The sequence below is a fragment of the Tachypleus tridentatus genome, chromosome 13 (genome assembly GCF_004210375.1).
Source record: "Tachypleus tridentatus isolate NWPU-2018 chromosome 13, ASM421037v1, whole genome shotgun sequence".
NCBI lineage: Eukaryota > Metazoa > Arthropoda > Merostomata > Xiphosura > Limulidae > Tachypleus > Tachypleus tridentatus.
In genome coordinates, this window is record NC_134837.1 from 153714486 (window position 1) to 153734982 (window position 20497).

Sequence of the window (20497 nt, forward strand, 5' to 3'; positions counted from 1 at the left end):
TTTATCTAATGCATTTTGGAGTGTTTAACGAGATTGGATGAAAAATATTTTTCCTATATACTATTTTAAAATCATTGTAATTACTTTGTACTTACTGGGTCATAAAAATTTAGAAACACTATGAATAAGTAATGAATTGGTTATTTGTTTGTTAAGCATAAAGCCATATAATGGGCTGTTTGGGCTCTGCCAACAGCATTTACAGAAACCTGATTTTGAATGTTATAAGCCTTCACATTACTGAACCATAAAAGGCCCAAGGATATTTTCATGATTACATTTTCAAAGGGCCTGGCATGGCCAGGTGGTTAGGATGCCTCACTGTAATCTGAATGTCACAGGTTTGAATCCCTGCCACACCAAATATGCTTGCCCTTTCAGCTGTGGAGGCACTGTAATGTGACAGTCAACCCTACTATTCATTGGTAAAAGAGTAGCCCAAGAGTTGATAGTGGGTGTTGGTGATTCTAGTCTTCCACTGCCAAATTAGGGACCACTAGTGTAGATAGCCCTCCTGTAGCTTTCAACCAGATTAAAAAACAAACATTTTCAAACAGGTGAGAGAATAATATAATTTAAGGAGGTGATATATAAACCAACTATGTAAAGATGAAAACTAACCAGTACAGATAAGCTGATTTAAAACAATCACCCAATACAGAAATTAGAATTATCTAATGAAAATGACAAAAATGTTCATAATGATACACAAATAAAACGTTTAGAAATGTGATGATTTCTTATCCACCAGATTTTGTTGCTTGTCAGCATGTGTAATTCAGGTAACACACACACAACCAGCTTTGGAAGGGGAAGACATCTCGAGTTTGTCAACTACTATCATGTATAATTTCCCTTTTGGTATTTCTTAACTCTTTCATGGAAAGTATCAGCAAAATTATTATGCAGACTTCTTTTAATGTATTCTCTAGTAGTACTGATTATATAGTTACTCATGAATACCTAGAGGATATACTTTCCCCATTTTTACATCTGGGACAGCCATTTGATGCTGGTGACAAGTGCACTGTGGAAGAGTTTAACCAATTGTAATATGTGTAATGCTATTGATTCTCTCAGATTATAATGGATTTTTTTTTAGACCATCTGGTACAGAGATCTCAAAAACTACCAAGTACTGCTGTCATTTGTTCTGTGTACACTTAAGACTGAGTTGTGCTTATTTGTGTGTGTGTCTGACAAGTAAATAAACATTTTTCTATCATTGCAAACTTGTGTCCAGTCTTTTCTTTAAATATTCTTGTAAAACAATAAGATAAATTCTCTAATACTTATTATGTGAAAACTCTAGTTAAAGTGTATCTGAAAAGCTCAGAATGACAGAGTATGGTATTATGGGAAAAACTTAAGTGCCATAAGCTCAGAATCTTTTACTGTGGAATTTTGTGTTGCTTTTCAAGAAGAAAAGAAAGAGAGCAACAAGGTTTAGTAAAAGTCCTTTCCAAATATCTATTTTTACTGCTGTTGTGGAGGTTCAGTCACAAATTCAGGAAACAGAACCTCCATAACTGCTAATTAGGTTATATCAGAGTTTTACCTGTTTCACAGAAAGCATGGGCTACTAAGGCTGAAGCAGTACTTGAAGGCCAGTAGTCTAACAGCTACACCTACCTATCACTGATCAGGTCAGCTGAATCCCTGGCTGTTTACACCTCTCTTCATCCAAAAGACAATGGAAGAAACATTCAGAGGAGGAAATTCAACAATCAGAACTGTACCATTTGTAGAAAAGACAGGATGTTTTGGTATGTAATGACAACTAACCTATAGATTTTATTTATGAAAGCTTTTCCACATGGAAGCATGCTTCTGGAGTCATGTGGATGCCTAGAACTGTACATAGCTGAAAGACAAATTCCCTATGACATCTTGGCTAAACTGAGCATTCTGAAAAGAAGTGGTTTGTAAATGAGTTGCTCAAACATGGCATCAAGTTTTCCATCATGCCAGATCCAAGGTTCAAAATAGAGGAATGGATCTTAGACTACTTGTTGATGATTTGTACTACCTAGATGGAAAGACATATCCTCCAAAGGCAGCTGTAAGTCATGAATGTATCCTTGTTAATAAAGTCATATAAGGCCTACTAATAAAATAAACCTGAGTATTAGAAGTATCTGTGTCCAAATAGACAGTACTTCTGTTGATCAACTTTGAAGTGATTACTTTTATGAGATTAGAGGTGAAAAAGAATCCTGTAAAGCTATCTGTAGTGGTTGTACCTCCAGAAGTGCTTCTACCAGACAAGCCTCAAATACATCTAAAGAATAACCAGCATCTTGACACACTCAGATGCAAAACAAGTGGGAATACAAGGATTCTTCTGCTGAATGCTTTGCAACACTGATATCAAAGCCTTCCCACCAGAATACACTCAGCTGGTCAGAATAAGCCCAAGAATAGTGCTTTGCATGAATGTTTGTTGAACAAAGATTGCTAGTACCTCCAACCACACAGTGGTTATTCTATTGTATACTACAGAGTTAGTCTAGTACATTATTGCTATCTGTTGCAGTTATAGTACTAATGCAAAAAAGCACATTGTTTCCTGTCCAGAAAGTTGGATGCACAAGAGTAGTTATATGTTTGATGATGTAGTCCTGTTGGAAATTTGTAATAAATAATCAGCTCCTGATGGAATGGTCCCTGGCATGGTGAGAGAAGTAAAGCAGAATTAGCCATACAGCTCCAGATATACCATGTCCAAGGATGAATGCATGGCTTGTTTATGATTGCAAAAGCAATTTAGACTTAACATAATGATAGGAACTCAGGGAGTTGCTGATTGAATATGCTAGTGAGGCCAAATAGCTATTTTTATTAAACAACAATAGCTTTCAACCTCAAAGAAGTGCCATGTCAGTTCCCTGGAGAACAAGATGCAGTCAGTGTTGAGAAACAATGTATGTTGAAAACAGAAACATATAACCTTTAAAGAATATACCAAGGCTGTCTATTGATTATAGATGGATAAACATTGTGAGATGCTTTGATGCCTTTCTATTAACTTGCACAGTTAGCTTTTTGAATGCACTAGAAGGCACTCATTAGTCCAACATACTAAACCTGTCTCTTGGTCATTGGCAAGACTAGACAAGTAACACCACTCTTAATAGAAGATTTCACATTAGTTTACCTGGAAAAAAAAAGATAGATACTGATAGATACTAATGCCAATAACATCAAAGAACTATTGTCAAAAGTTCATGATTGAACAAAACATGTAATTATTTCAGCTGATGGCTCCTAAATGTACACTGTGTAATACACAGAAAGAACTACTTGCAGGTGCTGCATTTCTGAAACTATTAACACTACAAGATTAAGTATATGAATTGTATTTATTATCAATTTAAGTCACTTATAAATTATATTTTCAGTGTAAGGATTAATAAGAAAATATTATTAGTGTCAAAAACAATTATTCATTTTTATATTTTACTTGAATTAACTTTACTGTAATTTAGAAGAAGGTGGAAACCAAAAACTGCATACATTATGATACTGTGTCATACATTTTAGCTTGAAAATCTGCAAACTTACCACTGTTCCACCACAGGACACAAACTTGTGTTCAATTTCTTTTCTTCAACTCAAACACATATGAAACTCATATTAAATCCCCAATAGGTATTCTGATGGACCTTTACTTACAGTGTTATTATTACTCGGAGTAATTATTGCACATAAAAATATGGCACATAAGACTATACATATGCACTAATTACTTCGGGTAACAATAACACATAAGAAATTCATATTAAATCCCCAATAGGTATTCTGACGGACGTTTACTTACAGTGTTATTATTACCCAAAGTAATTAGTGCACATGAAAATATAGCACATAAGACTATACATGTTAAGTCCTAATCTGCATAAATTGGAAAATATCTTTTGTAACGAATGGTAAGCAGTTTTTCAACAACTGCACACCTCCAAAGCAAAATTCATATAGTACTTAAAAATACTATACATTCATCTACCTTTACTTTCTATAATATAGAAATATCAGTGTATATATTAAAAAACTGTTTACTGTGTGGAACATTATCTTTTTTATTTCTTTGCAGTTGCTGATGACAAAGAATTTTGTGGAAGGTTTATGAAAAAGCTAAGCCACTCAATGAAAAACAAATATATTCTTGAATGTGTATAAACATTATGATAGCATGGTGATATTCCAAATGGGATTAAAACATTTAGTTTAATTACACAACATCATGAAATACTGAACAAATAAAGAAATGTCCTCTCAAGCATTTTAGCATTTACATTTTATCATTATTAAATTTTCATTAACCTTTACTACAATATAAACTAACTAATTTACTTAATTCTTTTTAGTCTTGGATTTGGTTTGTTGGTTTGGTGTTTTATGGTACAAAGCAACTAGGCTATCTGTGCCAAACATCTGGAAAAAGTTAAAATTAAAGTAAAATTATTAACATTCACAAAAGGAAATTGAGGTAAAACAAGGCAAAGTTTAATTTTTGATTTAAAAAAATAGCACTATATCCATTTTTCACCAAGTTTACAACAGTCAGAGAAAAACTACAGTAATGCAAGTTGTAAAGGACTTTCTGTAGCACAATTAAAATTATCATAACTCACTAGGATGACTAATGGGTAAGTTCAAAAACCAGCGTTATTCACCTAAAGATGACCTTTTAGTCCTGGTTTCGAGTTATTTGACATTATGGTCATTTTCTAATTTAAAATCAAACTAGATGTACTTTGATTCTAAGAAGGGAATCACATTAAAAAAGGTCTAATATATAAATTAAAAACTTAAATAACATTAAAAAGAAAGATGGCCATTAAAAAACAATCATTTCCAAGGTAGACAGTGTCACCATTGCCAATAACATTGTCTAATGTTATGGATAAACCTTGGGACAAAACATGTTTAAAATGGTGCCGTCATTGAAAGTCATAATGACACCAAGACAGCAGAATTGGGCTTATTGTGACCTGAGTGTTACACAAACAACACACTGGTACATGACTCCCAGATAAAAGAAAACGATGAGTTAAAACAACTTCCCTTTTCTGATCCTTACGAAAGCAAGACAGCCAAAGTCCAATAGAGGGTTTTATTTGGAAAAGCTCATTTTCATGTTGTTCACTCCCAGTTAACTACCAACTAGTACAGAGCTAAGCCTTGAATACAGGACCATAGTCCATGTACGGAACAGGCACAGCAGTGATAGTGCAAGAGCAGACATATTTAGCTGCAGTGTCACAGCCCATTCCTGTGAATACCAACGTGGCCTGGTATCCAGAAAAACTGGATGGAAGTAGAAGTTAAAGAAAAATGGGCCAGTCTATTTTGAATATTGGCAAGAACTAACATGAAGCAATTCCAGGGCCAATACAGAAGTAAGCGAGTCAGTATAAATAGTGCAATTTGAGTACTGCTTTGCTTCTATGTGTTCCAGGGGAAGAGAAATGGCATACAGTTCAGCTGTAAACACAGAAGCTGTAGAGGGGATTCCATGTGCAAACACTGAACCACAAAAAACCATGGCAGAGCCTGCAGTCACCTGATTTTGAACTATCCATATGAATAGGAATGGAAGGATGGTTTGAAAGACGTTCAGCAAATAATAGACGGTATTTCCAATCAGGAGTGTCTGTTTTTCTCAAATGACTTAAAGATAGGTCACATTTGGGGACTGTAAGAAGCCATGGTTGGATGGGCTAAACAGTAGATACAGCAATGTTATCCAAGGACAGATCCAATTCATTCAACTGCTCCTGGATACAAAGGCCAAAAGGATCAATGGCAGATCGTCTGTTTTGAAAAAGCACAGCCCACTGAGGAAGGAAAACACAATCCCAGGTGGGAAGCTTTGGTAAGGAATGAAGTTCCAAAACATATAGCAAAGACAGTTGCAAATGGCAGAGGTGCAAAGGAGGTTCATGAGACTGTGTATAAGCTCTGAACTGGGGGAGGTGCAGAAAGCCCCAGTCCGTGATGATGAATGGGGTACAGCATCATTAAGGCCAATGTCTTGGCATAGCTGCAGACCAATGATCCATAATCTAGTTTTGATAGAATAAGAGCACGATATATCTTTAGCACAGAACAATGATCCACTTCCCAAGTGGTGGAAGAGAACACGGTAAATGTTCAGTGCTCTTGTACATTTGACCCATAGCTGTTCGATGTCTGGTGGTATAAAGGCCAGCTTATGGTCAAAGATAAGCCTCAAGAACATTGTCTCCGGGACCACAGATAGCACAACTTCACCGACACGGAGTTCAGGATCAAGGTGAATACCCCATTGGTGGTAAAAGTGGTTTTAGAAAGAGAGAAGTTAAAACCATTTGCTGTGGTCCACTTTAGTAAATAATTGAGGGCAGTCTGTAGCTGCTGCTCATTATACCCCATTTTCGATGACTGACATGAGATATGAAAGTCACCGACACAGAGCCCATTTGCAACATTAAAGGGGAATTGTTCAGTGATGGTATTAATCTTTACACTGAAAAGTGTGACACTCAAAATACAGCCCTGAGTGACTCCAAGTTCCTGTTGAAAAGAACAGAAAAGTGTCAAACCCACACAAACTTTGAACTGTATGTCCATTAAAACTTGTTAAATAAAAAATGGACAAATGGCCACATAACCCATATAAATGGAGGTCTCACAAAATGCCATACCTCCATGTTGTATCACAAGCCTTCTCAATGTCAAAGAATATTGATACAAGATGTTGTTGTTTGATAAAGGTTTCTCTGATTGATGTCAAATCAGGTGGTCCATGGTGGAGCACTGTCGTCACAATCCACATTGGGTGGTCGAGAGGACGTTGTTTGATTTGAGAAACCAAACAAGATGAGAATTATCCATTCTCTCTACGGCCTCACACAGATAGCCCTTCAAAGCAAATGGATGGTAGTTTGAAGGAATCTTGAGATCCTTCCCAGGCTTAGAGAAAGGTAGGATAACAGTCTGATGCCAGACATCAGGAAAACCATTCTCCTGCCACATCTGGTTAAAAAACAATCAGAAGAATAGCAAGAGAAACAAGATATAGATGGTGCAGCATTTCATAGTGACCATCATCAGGTCTGACTAATAAACTACCAAACCAATGAAGGGCCAGTTTGATTTTCACCAGTGTAAATGGATGATTATAGTCATAGAGAAATCAGCTCGAAAGGAAAGAGGTGGTCGCTCTGCCCAAGTCTTGATGGCTTAGAAGGTAAAGGATAAAGCAGAAATGCTAGATACCTGAAAAAAGCTTTCACATAGAGTATCAGTGATACTCTGGGTATCAGCTACTTCCTGACCATCAGAGGGGGACAGAATTATATTACCCAGTGACCTTTTGAATCTTGTCCCATATGACTTTGGAACTGGTGGTAGAAGATATGCTTGTTATGAACTTAATCCAAGCATGTGCACAGGCCTGATGGAAAGTGATGCAATGCGAGTGTGAGATACCTTCGAAAAGTATCCCAATGCTGTTTTTGAACCTTCCGTGCAATATGGCAGGCAGGATTCCACCACAGATGAGAATATCATGGAAAATGTGTTGAGGTTTTAGTAATACATTGAGCAGCTACCTGTATAATATAATAAGTTACTGCTGCCATACAGACGATGGCAGGATCAAGTTCTGTGAGAGCAGTGAAAGAAGACAAGTTTGCTTGATCCAGCGTCCATGGGGCATGTGAGTCAAGTGGCATCAACCACTGCCAGTCCCTCTCAAAATTACAGGAAAATGATCACTGCCTCGTGGGTTATTGTCAATCATCCATGAAAAGTGGGAGAATAGTGAAGGGGAGAAAACTGAGTGATCAACAGCAGTAAAGGACTGACTAGGTGCATGAAAATAAGTATAAGAACCACCATAGAAAAGAGAAATGTTGTGATCAGAGTGCATATACTCTATGGAACAACTCCTCACATCAATATCAACACTTCCCCAGAGAGGATGATGTACATTAAAGTCCCTCAAGATTAAAAACTGAGATGGCAACTGTTCGATGAGAGTGTCAAGGTCCGACTGATCATAGGTCTCTCCAGGAAACAGGTAGAGAGAACAAACAGTGATGGTATGACCCAAGGAAACATGGATGGCTACGGTGTGTCATTTACGGTGTACAAATAAAACTGCCAAAAGGTGACTGTATTGGCAGGTTTCAGAAATGTTTCCTGTAAGAGGATTCCAGCAACTGAGGACATGAACGAATGATCGTTTTGCATCTTGAGGTGGGAGAAGAAATGTGCCTGAGGTAATGCCTGTACCCAGAACCAAAGGAAGTGGATCTTGGGGTTTTCCTGGAATGCATGTTAGGGATAGAGATTGGTGTTGATATTGGTTCAGGAACTTTAACCATGGAGGTCAAAAGACTTTTCATTTGGTTTCAGAATAATTCTTTTAGAGGCACAGTTAGATCTGTCTGCACTCCTACTGTAGCAGTAGAATGAAGTGGTGGACAGCAACTTTTAAGTCTCAGGGTAAGCAATGTATTGAATAATTTTCAAAGCTGCACCTCTTCTTCCAACCATTTAGGACAAGAACAAAAGTAGGATGGGTGAGAGCCATTACAATTCACACAATGAGAGTCTGTTTCACATTCATAGGGATCATGGTCCTTGCCACTGTAACGAGCACATCAAGGAAACACGACATGATGTCTTCGAATGACTGAACCGCTGACAATGGAAACATCTGAGAGGGTTTGGAATGTATGGCCATACCTCGCAATTTAGATAACCTGCCTTGTTGGTGGCAGGTGGACATGGTGATGTAAATGTCAGAATAAAGACATTGGTCGGCATCATAATTCCATCTTTGCGAGTGGAGATACGCCTCACTGCAGAAACTCCTTGTGCAGAGAAACCAGCAAGAATCTTTAACTCGAGGATTTTCTTCAAATCCCTCTCAGTAGTAACTCCTTGTGACAAATGCAAAGTAGCATGAGGTGCAACCTCAATAGGTATATCCCTGATCACCTTTAAATGCAAAAGCAGTTCACTGTGTTGAGATGTGGATGTTTCCACCAATATGTCACCAGAGCGATGCTTCTCTACTGACTTTGGAGAGCCAGCAAGTCCATTCTGAATGAAAGAGGGAGGCATTTGCCCTAAAGATTTGCCTGAAAGAGAATGTAGTATAAGAAAATGAGGTACAGGTGTTACAGATGTTGAAGATTGCTGCTCAGAATCTTCAAAATATGGTTGTTTAACTCTGGACTGTTTTTTCATTATTTTATTTAAAGGATCCATAATAAAAAAATAATATTTCGGTGCCCAATGAATCCACCGACCATAGAGCCCTACGAGGGGATGCACTACAATGCCAAACAAGGACACTGCAGCAACGCCAGAGATTCCTGAGTACTATACCCAAACACCAACATCAGATACAATGTCCACAACACCTGTTGAGAACATCCAACGCTGGTACTTGGTTGATCCTAGTCCAAGTGGACCAGCCGACTGACCCTAGGGGAGCCACGCCATGGCCGCCCATCTACAGTAATTCAAGGCCAAAGTGGTGTGTTAGGGTTGAATCCCTGAACAATCAAGAACCTCTCCTCCCCTTCACGGGTCACCACGTACGGCAAGCGCGTGGGTGGATGTTTAGATCCCAGAGGAGGTAAACCGACAGAACAGAACCTTCCCTGGGAGGTCCCCTCACCACGTACAGGAATCCACGCCGAGGGGTGTTGGATTTGAATCATGTTAGTATTAATTATGTTGTCTGTCCTGGTTAAAAGTATGACAATACCAAATTTTTATATCTACAAATTATATTGGTGATATTCTTCTAATATTACGACAAAATGAATGTAAAAAAAAAGAAGAAATGAACATTCTCAAGCATTTTATCATCTACATTCTATTATTATTATTAAATTTTCACTAACATTTGCAATATAAACTGTAAAACATACTATAAAACGAGTGAAGTAAATTAGTTTACAATATCTGATTTACAGTTTATATTGTAAATATTAATTTTTCATTCGGATTTCAAGCATATGTCTTAATTGTGTTGTGTATTCTATTTGAAAACATGACAATGTTAATTTTTTATAACTAAATTATAATGATTTAAAAATACGCTTCTTTAAAAGTTTAAAAAATAATGCAGTGAAAATAACAAAGTGATGTTACATAGATTTTTAAAACCTAATCGTTACTTATATTAACTCTACTAATATTTTCTTTTCGACACGATTTTTAATCCTATTATGATAATAATAAAAAATATAATCTGCCGTGCCAATAACACGAAAAATGAAGATTGAGCAAGTCATATTCGCATAGCGTCACTTATTGGTCAGACGAAGGGATATATATTTGTATAAAACGCGAGATTTCCTATGCTCACCGGTACACTGCTAAGCCTGCATTTCAACACATTCTTTCAAACCATTATACATTATAAAACAAGAAAATTCTAAGTCACCATTCACAATTAGTGCTATTTATACGGCATCAGTATTTCTGTATAGCTTTAACTTTTGTACACATACACACGATTTTTGTTTTGGATACATATTTTCAATTGTTATTTTAAAGAAAAATGCATTTATATTTTACACTTTATAACCGTTTCCATGATGAAATGGAAAATTGTAACGAGTTGTATTTTAACATAGAAGTTTTGTTGTAATTAATTATACATTCTAGAAAAAAAAAAAAGCCTAGTATTAGTAACTGTTTTCTGCAATTCACAATCTAAGATTTAGGAAGACTTACAAAACTACGCCTGTTATTTAGAACTGAATTTTTCACTCACCGACGTTTAAACTTTAAACAATCGCAAAAGCTACTAACAGTTTTTATAAGCGTCCTTAAATCAATTATAAAGGTATCATTTTAACTTTAGAGAAACAAACAAAAGGACTTGGTTTGACGAACACTGTCACGCTACCTTGAAAACCCACTAAATATTTTATTAGCTTTTTTATCGTTTCGTCACATTTTAATTTTTAGTGAAAGGGCAGTAAATATGGAGAATAACGTTTAGTATGCAAATATAATAATATAACCTAGCTTTTAAACTAAAAGCGTGTTTAAAAGGCTGTTAAAAGTCACTTTACAAAGTTTGTTTCATTTTATAATCTAAAGTATTTAAAAATTATAACAATGATGACAAACAAGGGCTTACGGATGGCTTGACTGCATATTCTACACATTCACAAGTTCGAGAGGAAACAGCAAAACAGAATGTTGGCTCTTGCTAGCTCTTGAATTATATCTGATATAAATTTTAAGTATTGATGTTAAAAACGATTTAGCTAACGAGAAAAAAACAATGAGCTGTTATATGATTTAGCATCATCTTCACGTATCCTGTAAATCACAAAAACTAACGAAAATATAAAAGATTTATGTGCCTAGTCATTGAGTTAAACAGTTCACAAGATAGCACCATTTTATTAATCTAGATAATATAATCATTCTGAAAACTTTCTCCTTTTCACCATTTTGGAGTTCTTAAGTCATATTCATATTAATAACATTGACAAATATTGTACACAATTCTCGATTATTTCTTCATTTACCACAGTAAAAAGTTGTTTATATACGTCACGAACAGCTTTAACTGTTCCCTACAGCGGATACTTATTTTCCGGTGTTCCAGTAACACTTAATGCAAAGATATGGTCACCCCTAGCGGCAATATAGGGTGCGTCAATCGGGTGACGTAGTTGCGTTCAAGGTCCTTGGCCCGTTTATACAGTCTGATACATATACTACGTTTTCTTCCTCTGTACAAGTTTCGAATACCACGATAAGTCAGTTTTTTCTTCATGAAAATCATAAAGTCATTAGTCAAAACCACCGTAAAATGTCTGCAAGGCAAACCTTCATAGAACACTCCTCATACTTCTACAGAGTAACATGTTTATACACACAAACACATACATGGGCTACTCTTTTACCAACGAATGGTGGTATTGATGGTGACATTATAAAGCTCCCCCCCCGACTGAAAGCATGTTTGAGAGAACAGAGATTCGAACCCGCGACCTGCAGACTGCAAGTCGAGCGCCCTAACCACCTGACCTAGGCTGAAAGAAATGAGAAATTTTGATGCACACTGAATGTAATTACTGTACATAAAATTACTGCCAATTACGGCTTAGCATAATTTTAATACTGAAAATCAAACACCTTTGTTGTTCGTTTTCAGTATTTAAATTATATATTTTGGATTATGTACTGTTGAAGGTTGTGAATTATCTGAATAAAAATGAAAATTAAATTACATTAAAAACACTGATGATTTAACTATGTATAATTAACTAAGAGAAAATGATGACTGATCCAGAGAATATCTGAATATAATGAAGATTAACTCAGATTCATTTGTTGTTAAATAATGCTGAAAATGTATTTGCAGCTAATTTTGTAAAAAAAAGCAGAGAAAAATCATTATATATACATTACATATTATATACTATGCGTGAGTGTGTAACAGTAAACTTTTACCATACAGTATTTTCTGAATAGTGCATTGTTTGTTCAAGATGCAAACATAAACAGTGATTTCCATGAAGCATTTCAAGATAGTGGACTTCAACAGAGCATAGTAGTTCTGCCAACACACACACACACACATACATTACAGTCATATATGTAACAGGACCAACTACTCCATAAATTACAAAGAGAACATTATCTATATGTCTTGAATGCACAATAAAGTTAAAACATGTTTTGTGTGTGAGGAAAATATAATATGCTCAAATTATGTATAAAATGTAAGTGTTAAATAAGGATTATACTATACATGGTATAAGACACGACAACTACAACTGCTGAAATACTATTTGCCTATTTTTATCAGATAACTCCTTAACTAAAAAAAACTCAAGGACTGTTAAATTCTTTATGATCATGAAATATGACTTGTTAAGCTCTACTCTATATAATTATTGTTAAAACACAATTTATCAAGACTTATAACACTTGAAATATGTAAAGAAAACTAATTTTTGTATGACAAAATAAAATCCATAGCAGCAATTAGGCTTAAAAATTTTCAAACCTCAAAAACAAAACCACCTTAATCACAAAATGTTTACCAGTTACAAAAACTTGCATCCATATCTGTGGATGTTAACTCAAATGGCAAAATAATAAATAAAGATGCTTATCCTAATATTTCTCAAGTTCTAACTGAATGCCTAAAATCAATAGAAACAACATGTAATGACAACTTCTATATGTAACAACAACTTAAGTACCAAATTTACAACTCAGCCTTATGTAACTGTTAACAGCCAGTATGAACCCTTAACTACTAGTTCAAACTCAAGTGTCTAAGTACTTATCTTTTCTTAGTTTTTTTATTCTTCATGCCATTTAAAGTTCCCATTAAATATCATTAAACATAATATATTCTATTATTTTCCAAATGATTTATTTTGAATGAATGCATTTGTACATGAAACTATACAACTGGTTTGTTTAAACTTGAGCAAAAGAAACTCATGCTTCCTGCAACAAGTTTCTGAGAACATATTTTTTAATGTAGGGTGTGACTATTCTGAGTTATACTTCCTGAATAAATATACAAAATTTTAATATATTATCTACATTTGATTAACCAGCATTTTTGCAGAACTTATTATTTTTCATATTAATGTTAAAATCGTATCATAAATTTAAAAATTTTTAAAAAGATTACTATTAAAAAAATTGAAATTTGATGAAAGTTTGTAGAATGGACAGCAACTGCCTGTTGTGGAGACACAAGTGTAGAGGACGACACCATGTTTTGTCTCACCTGAAGACAAAAGACTCTCAAAATGTTGTCCTCTACAATTATTTCTCCACAACAGGCAGTTGCTGTCCATTCTACAAAGTTTCATCATGAATACTCTGCGTAAGCAATTTATCAAAAAAAAAGTTGAAATTTATACAAATATTTTCAAAAAAGCTTTAAATTATCACAATACTTGCTTTTGGTCAATTAAATTTGAATTTTGTGACAAATTGTGACTACATGCTCATCATGTATAACTTATGTTTTGTTTGTTGTTTGGTAAATCGTAATATAAAAAATGGGAATTTTCATTTTACTTAGTGACTAATAATTAGTTATGTCTATATATATAGTAAGTAACATCTATATAAATATATGTATATTACCTAAGTTTGTGAAAAAAACAGAAAAAATATATGAACAACTTGAACTAGTATTTAAAATGTCAAACAAAATGTAGCATAGTTACATTAGAAAAATTTAGTCTTAGTCATTTATTAAGACACAAATTAGTACTTCTTTCAAACAAATGACAATTGAAAGTGTTTAAAATACATAATGCTTGTATAACCCTATAAGTAGCACTTCATGTGATTGAGATACCTTATTTAAAGTAAAAAGATACTGCAGGTGAGAGTAGCAGAAGTAACCTTTACAAATGATTGATAACAGCACAAGTTAACTACTATATACAGGAAAAAATACAAAAGGCATGTACACAATTTACAGCTAAATTCATGCAACTGTATTCAACATAAAAGGATCAAAATGTACAAGCTTAGTAAAATACCCATTTATAATGCACTTTTAAAATGTTCCAATGAACCAATTACTTAGTCATGTTTATTATTTCCTGTTTTACTGCATTTCTTATTTGTTCATATATTAACTTCATTCAGAGAAAAAAAATTCTAATTACATATTAAAAGAAATGCAAAAAGTGAAAATAATTTAGAATAACGTGAACAGTAACACAAACCTGATTTTTCAAATCCAATGATTCCAAAGTACATCATGTTCATTAAAAACCTTATTTTGCATAAAACACAGATAAATAGGGTATGCCACATCCTACTCCATATAACTTGTTTTCAAGTCCAAAGTTTACATCCTACTGACATAGAAGCCTTTGAAATCATAATTTTCATGCATCACACAGCAAATATACACAGTTATAAAGAAAAGAATTTCATTCATACTACAACTTACATATGTGTAGGTCCACATCATACATTTCTTATATTATTCTATTTTATTTCTGTTTTTGGACTTTTGTAATTTGAGATAAACCATCCCAAACAATTCTTATTTTATCCAATAGACTAAAAAACATCATAATGATTGTTCTAGTGATCTGAGCACCTCTTGATTTGTTTTATTGCAACTTAATGTACTTACTTTAAGTGTTATGGTTAAAATCAAGAGTAGAATTTTAAGTAATATTTCTGAACAAAGAAATGTTTTAAACAGAAGTGATCTTCAAAAATGTTAAAGTTGCATATTTTCACAAATGTAAAATAACATTTTTTACTAATGACACAATATTCTATTTAATTTTATGAAAATAAACTTAGTTTAATCAATGCAGTTTTCTAAGTTCAGCCTCAAAACAGTTTCTGATAAAATTCTACTGTTTCTAAATACATTTTTATACGTATAGGAAAATTATTATAACAAATGCTCTCACTTAAATAAACCTAAAATTACAACACTTACACTGTGAAAATAAAAGTCTTAAACTTACATTGAAATAATTTTACTTTTTAAACATACCAATGTACAAATATATCAAGTGTACTTTTTATGTGTGTAGTATTTTCTTTCAATAGTGATACCATACTGTGAACTGATGGCTAACAGAATTTTATTGAATACACAACACACTAAAAATACATCTAATAATGAATGAAGTTAATTTTCAAATCTGACTACATTACCAGGCTATTATACTTATAACTATATAATATTTTTCAACATTAGCAGAATAATTTGAAAAAGAAAGATATAACAACAAATAAAAACAAAGACCTATTGAATGTGCTACCCTTTGCCTGAGGGAATTAGGTTGTGAATCATCAATTGTTACCGTACCTGTTCTACCAACTTGGAAAACCAGTTTCAAATGCATGTAATTAAGTTGACAGCATTAACAAAACAGCATATTAAAGATCACATATGGTTCACAGTTGTTACAAGTTTCTAATTAGACACACAAACAGAATGCTTTAATAATTCTTGAGTAATTTAAGTCTTACAAGATGGGAAACAATTCGATGCAAAATAAAATTTCAAATATGAAAAATAAAGCTCGCTTACCTTGTAAACCTGACCATATGTACCATTTCCAACAACTTCTATTAGCTCAAATATCCCAGCAGGATCCTGGAAAATGGAATACACTGTCAAACAACAAGTTTCAAACACAATTGATCATAACTAAGAAAGAAATTGCTCTGAAGTTGATAATAACCACTTATATGAAACAACTTTTTATAAAAATTATGAATATATTTTTTTCCAAATTACAGTTTAAACCTAACCAAAAATACCATGCATATGCAAGTGCACTAAAAACACCACTTTAAAGGTAGCCTCGTTTGTCTGTCAAATGTTATGTTATAGTACTTTTTTCTTCTTTTTAACTTGTACAAGGGGCAATAAATTCTTCAGTCACCCAATATGCATATAGCTTGTCTGAGCCCTAACATATCCACAATAGAAACAAAGCAGTTTGTTAAAAGTTTATAAGGATCCATTTATCAATGTAATAAGTAACAAATCAGCAAAACAAACTCTACCCAACACAATGTGTCAACAATTTATTTTTGAATTGTAGATGTCATGTGTATTGTATTTATTTTATCATAAACAAATGGCAAGTTTTTTAAATGTGAGGTATCTTTAATATTCTTATTAATTTTGTTACTCCATACCCTAATCTCCTACTCTAAATTATTATGGTCACATTCATTATCCTAAAGATAAAAAAATGCATTTTAATAGTGTCTTCTAAGAACTTAATATATATAAATTACATTCACTAATGATGTTAACATGGTAGGAGAAGAGTTGATATATTGTAGTGTCACTTATTTAGAAGGACCTTAAAAAACTATGAAAACATCATCTTTTAACATCATAATCTTATCTAGATAAAGGGTTTCTGTATGATTTTTTTTTCATAATGTTGCTATTAGCTTTCAGATGAATATTTTATATATTGTTTCAAGGGGAATAATAAATGCAACTACCTTTCCTATTTTCAACAAAATAATTTGAATTAGTTTTAGTTATTTTTTGGTATATAGAGTGTGACATATGTCTATAAAAATAAGTCAGTTCAGTGAATACATTAGTGAGAAGTGTTAAATGGACAAGAATTAATGTTCACAAACATTATAAAAACACTGAATGTTATTCTTTTTTACACAGAATCTTAAGGAACTGCTACTGGTTGTCCATGTCAGCACAAAAGGCAATATTTCCTCTCCAAAATCATCACATAAATGTTTCAGACATTCATCCAATACTCACTATTTAACTACAGAGTGAAACAACCATCCTCTTAAATATAGTGCTAAAATTCTATGTATTATCTAAAATGAATGATCAATAATATGAGAAGAAAGGGCAAAACACTGGACAATAATACAGCATAGTGTAAAATACAGCAAGCATGTATACATAATATGAGCTTCAGAGTAACTGCATGATATTAATTGCTAATAGATCATTTTATCATATGCTTGATCAAACGAAAGCATTTAGCATGCCAATTTGTAAAAAGAATAGTGCAAATAAAGAACATATTACTCAGAGAAGACAATAACTGAGAAAACATATAACTTACCTGTTTGCAGAGATTATTCTATTAATAATGTTTGGATACCATATCCAAATATGTTAACATGTCAATTCATTTCTATTTTCATGAACACAGCAGAAGAGTGTTGGCAGAATACTTAGAAAAAGAAATACAGCTGATAACCTAAAACATGTGCATATGTATTTAACTTAAACTCAATAATAATCAACTTGTCCCAACTGAAAGAAAAAGTCTTTCACCTTCAAGGGAGACTATCTAGTTTAATTTTTTATACCTTTTTGTGAAATCTGTGAAGTTTGTGAAATCTAATCTATATCAAATAGATGAAAATAGTAAAGAAATAAATCAATGTGGCCACACAAGTTAAATACACACAAATACAATTTGCTACAACTCTCATATCTTATCCCTTGATGATAAGATAAAATGAAGAACAAAACTGTCCTTCAGTTTTAGGAAAAGTGCAAAATACTTATATTAAACAGTTGATATATATGATAGGATATGCTCTTTTTTATGTGATTACTCAACACTGTACAGATTTAGTTTGAAGTATGACTAGTTTAGTCAATTTTATGACCAATGTTCAAGATCTTCAAGTAACTTTCACAATTTTTTCAGACTCAAAATTGAGATTTTTGATAGAAACTGAGCCTGCAAATTTAAGATGTTTCATAATCAAACTCAAATGAAACTATAAAAATCTCCCTTGCACAAATCTACCCAGTATTTTTTTCATTGGGACAACATGATTAATTTTTCTATCAGAAATTTCCCTTACTTTGAGGTACACATTCATTTTTATTCAGACCTCAACTGATTAAACAATTGTCATGTGAAAAAAAAGTGCTTTCTTCTGCCAGCACCTTCTGATTTCATGCCCATAGTTCTATAAAGTAAAAATAAAACCACTTAATGTGCTAACAACAAAGATAAGATTAAATCTTCAGAAAAGAAAAACACAAGGTTTGCCTGAAGCCTAACAATTAATCATATTGTAACAGTGAAATTTAAAGTAATAAAAAACATCACGTTATGAATAAGTACATGAACTATAATATGAGGTACCAAAAAGTGTTTGGAGTCACTATAGTGGAAAATTGTTAGCTATATGAATTGTAGATCAAAATATAGGGATAGAGATATAGCATACATAATGCATGGATTATACAGCAATATATGCCTGTTGACATAACTAATATATACATCAATGTAACTAACTAGGGTTTTGTTTGTATTATTATATGCTTGAGTTGATTATTTGTTGGAGGGAGAAAATATCTGTTAAAGAGCCACACAGGCTTCTCTCAACTTTAGCTTTTATGCTCTTAAGAAAAATGCATATATTTTTTCTTTCAATTTCATGCAAAAAAGTGCTTTTAAAATATTTGACTTTTTGATACTATAAGTGAAATGAAATTAGTTTAAAAACTTGACTGACTAGCATTTCTATCTTTCCTTTACTAACATACTAAATGCATACGACTATATTTCTTAAGTGTTCAGTGTTAATTTCTACAAAGATTATAATGGCATGATTGAAAGTATTCAAATCTCTTTCTTTCCTCAAACCAAACGGTATTTTAGAATAAATAAACCTAAGTTGTATTTGTTTCAAGCTAACATCACTTTAATAAAATATATTTTACGTTACTATATTATATACAATTAATTTATATATTCAAGCATCCAAGTTGCAACCTGCAATCGATGTTAAAATTTAAACTTAAAAATGACCTTACTTCACACGACTATTTAAAAAAGAACTCTAACGATGCTGCTTTTAAGTATTGTAAAAACACAATTCCCGTAATGTTGGTATTAGTAACACTGATTCCTGTCAGTCTTTGTGCAATATTGTTTAAGTCAGGGCCGTGCTACACACCCGCTTATCAATTCATGCTATACATGATACCCGTAGAACTATATATAATAATTACAATCACCAAAATAACCGAGACCGTATGCAGTCATTAAGAGACGTGACCTACTTGTCCGCTCCCAGTACATACCCTGTCTTAAGTTAAAATCATTTCATTTGGCTATAAAAAAACGTTATACTACAAACTTATTTTATTCTTAGTAAAGACTTTAATTAATCTAGTATAAGAGTACACATATTCCCCACATTATCTACTTCTATTTACCAAGTTACTCACACTCAAGATCTTCAGTTTCATAAATACACTTATAAATTTAGTGTTTTAAACTTAAGTTTAAATTGTAATGACAATAATACAGTAATGTAGATTTGTACTTACCTTTAAACTGTTAAGGTCAATATCATCCAAACTACAATTAACACTAGGTTGTGTAAGTGCCATGACGTTTTTCACAGAAGTCCGGAAAGAAATAGCACAAACTTAGTTCGAAGTTAGAGAATTAAGGAAAACTGTGCAGAACGTCTAATCAAAATAGTTTGGTTTTTCAGATAACTACTAAATGCAACCCAAATAAATTATTTCAAATTCCTGCCTCACTTAATCACTCATTGTTGTCACAATCATAAATTCGAAAAGGAGTCCACAGAATATAAAACAACATCATCCGAAAATAGTTGTTTTCATTCTCTTTGGTCAATATAACATCCTCACTCCCATTCCCCAGTCAACGACTGCCAAAGCTTCTGTGATGAAGCTTCCAACATGTCGTAACGTGAAGTAAAACGTTTAAAGCGTCATCTAGAAGAATATTATTGAACTACACGGAAGTTCTGATTTTCATGTATAATAATACAATTTATTCAGCAATTCTTCCTATTCAAAAGTAATTTTCTAGTCAAAAAAAAAGAAAAAAGAAAAAAGTAGTAACATAATCCATTCATTCACATTTCTTTATTAGTATGTTAACATATTTATATCAGTGCTATCTAATATGCTCCCAACAGAATTTCATAGAAACAT

The 20497-nt window shown here is 33.1% G+C and overlaps 1 protein-coding gene across 9 annotated transcripts in view; it reads right to left on the minus strand.

Annotated features, from left to right (window-relative positions):
• LOC143239603 (serine/threonine-protein kinase mig-15-like) overlaps window positions 1-20228 on the minus strand; it is a 119721-nt gene extending 99493 nt beyond the window's left edge. For 4 of the 9 annotated variants that reach the window (XM_076480845.1, XM_076480852.1, XM_076480844.1 and 1 more), the window contains exons 1-2: window positions 19856-20228; window positions 16085-16150 (exon numbers count right to left, since the gene is read on the minus strand). In XM_076480845.1, coding sequence (XP_076336960.1) covers window positions 16085-16150; window positions 19856-19918 — 129 coding nt within the window. In that variant the 5' untranslated portion in view covers window positions 19919-20228. Of the gene's footprint in view, window positions 1-11161; window positions 11234-16084; window positions 16151-19855 lie in introns of those variants that run through there. The other 5 variants (XM_076480848.1, XM_076480854.1, XM_076480849.1 and 2 more) reach the window with 2 other exon arrangements.
• Between the last annotated feature and the right edge of the window lie 269 nt (window positions 20229-20497).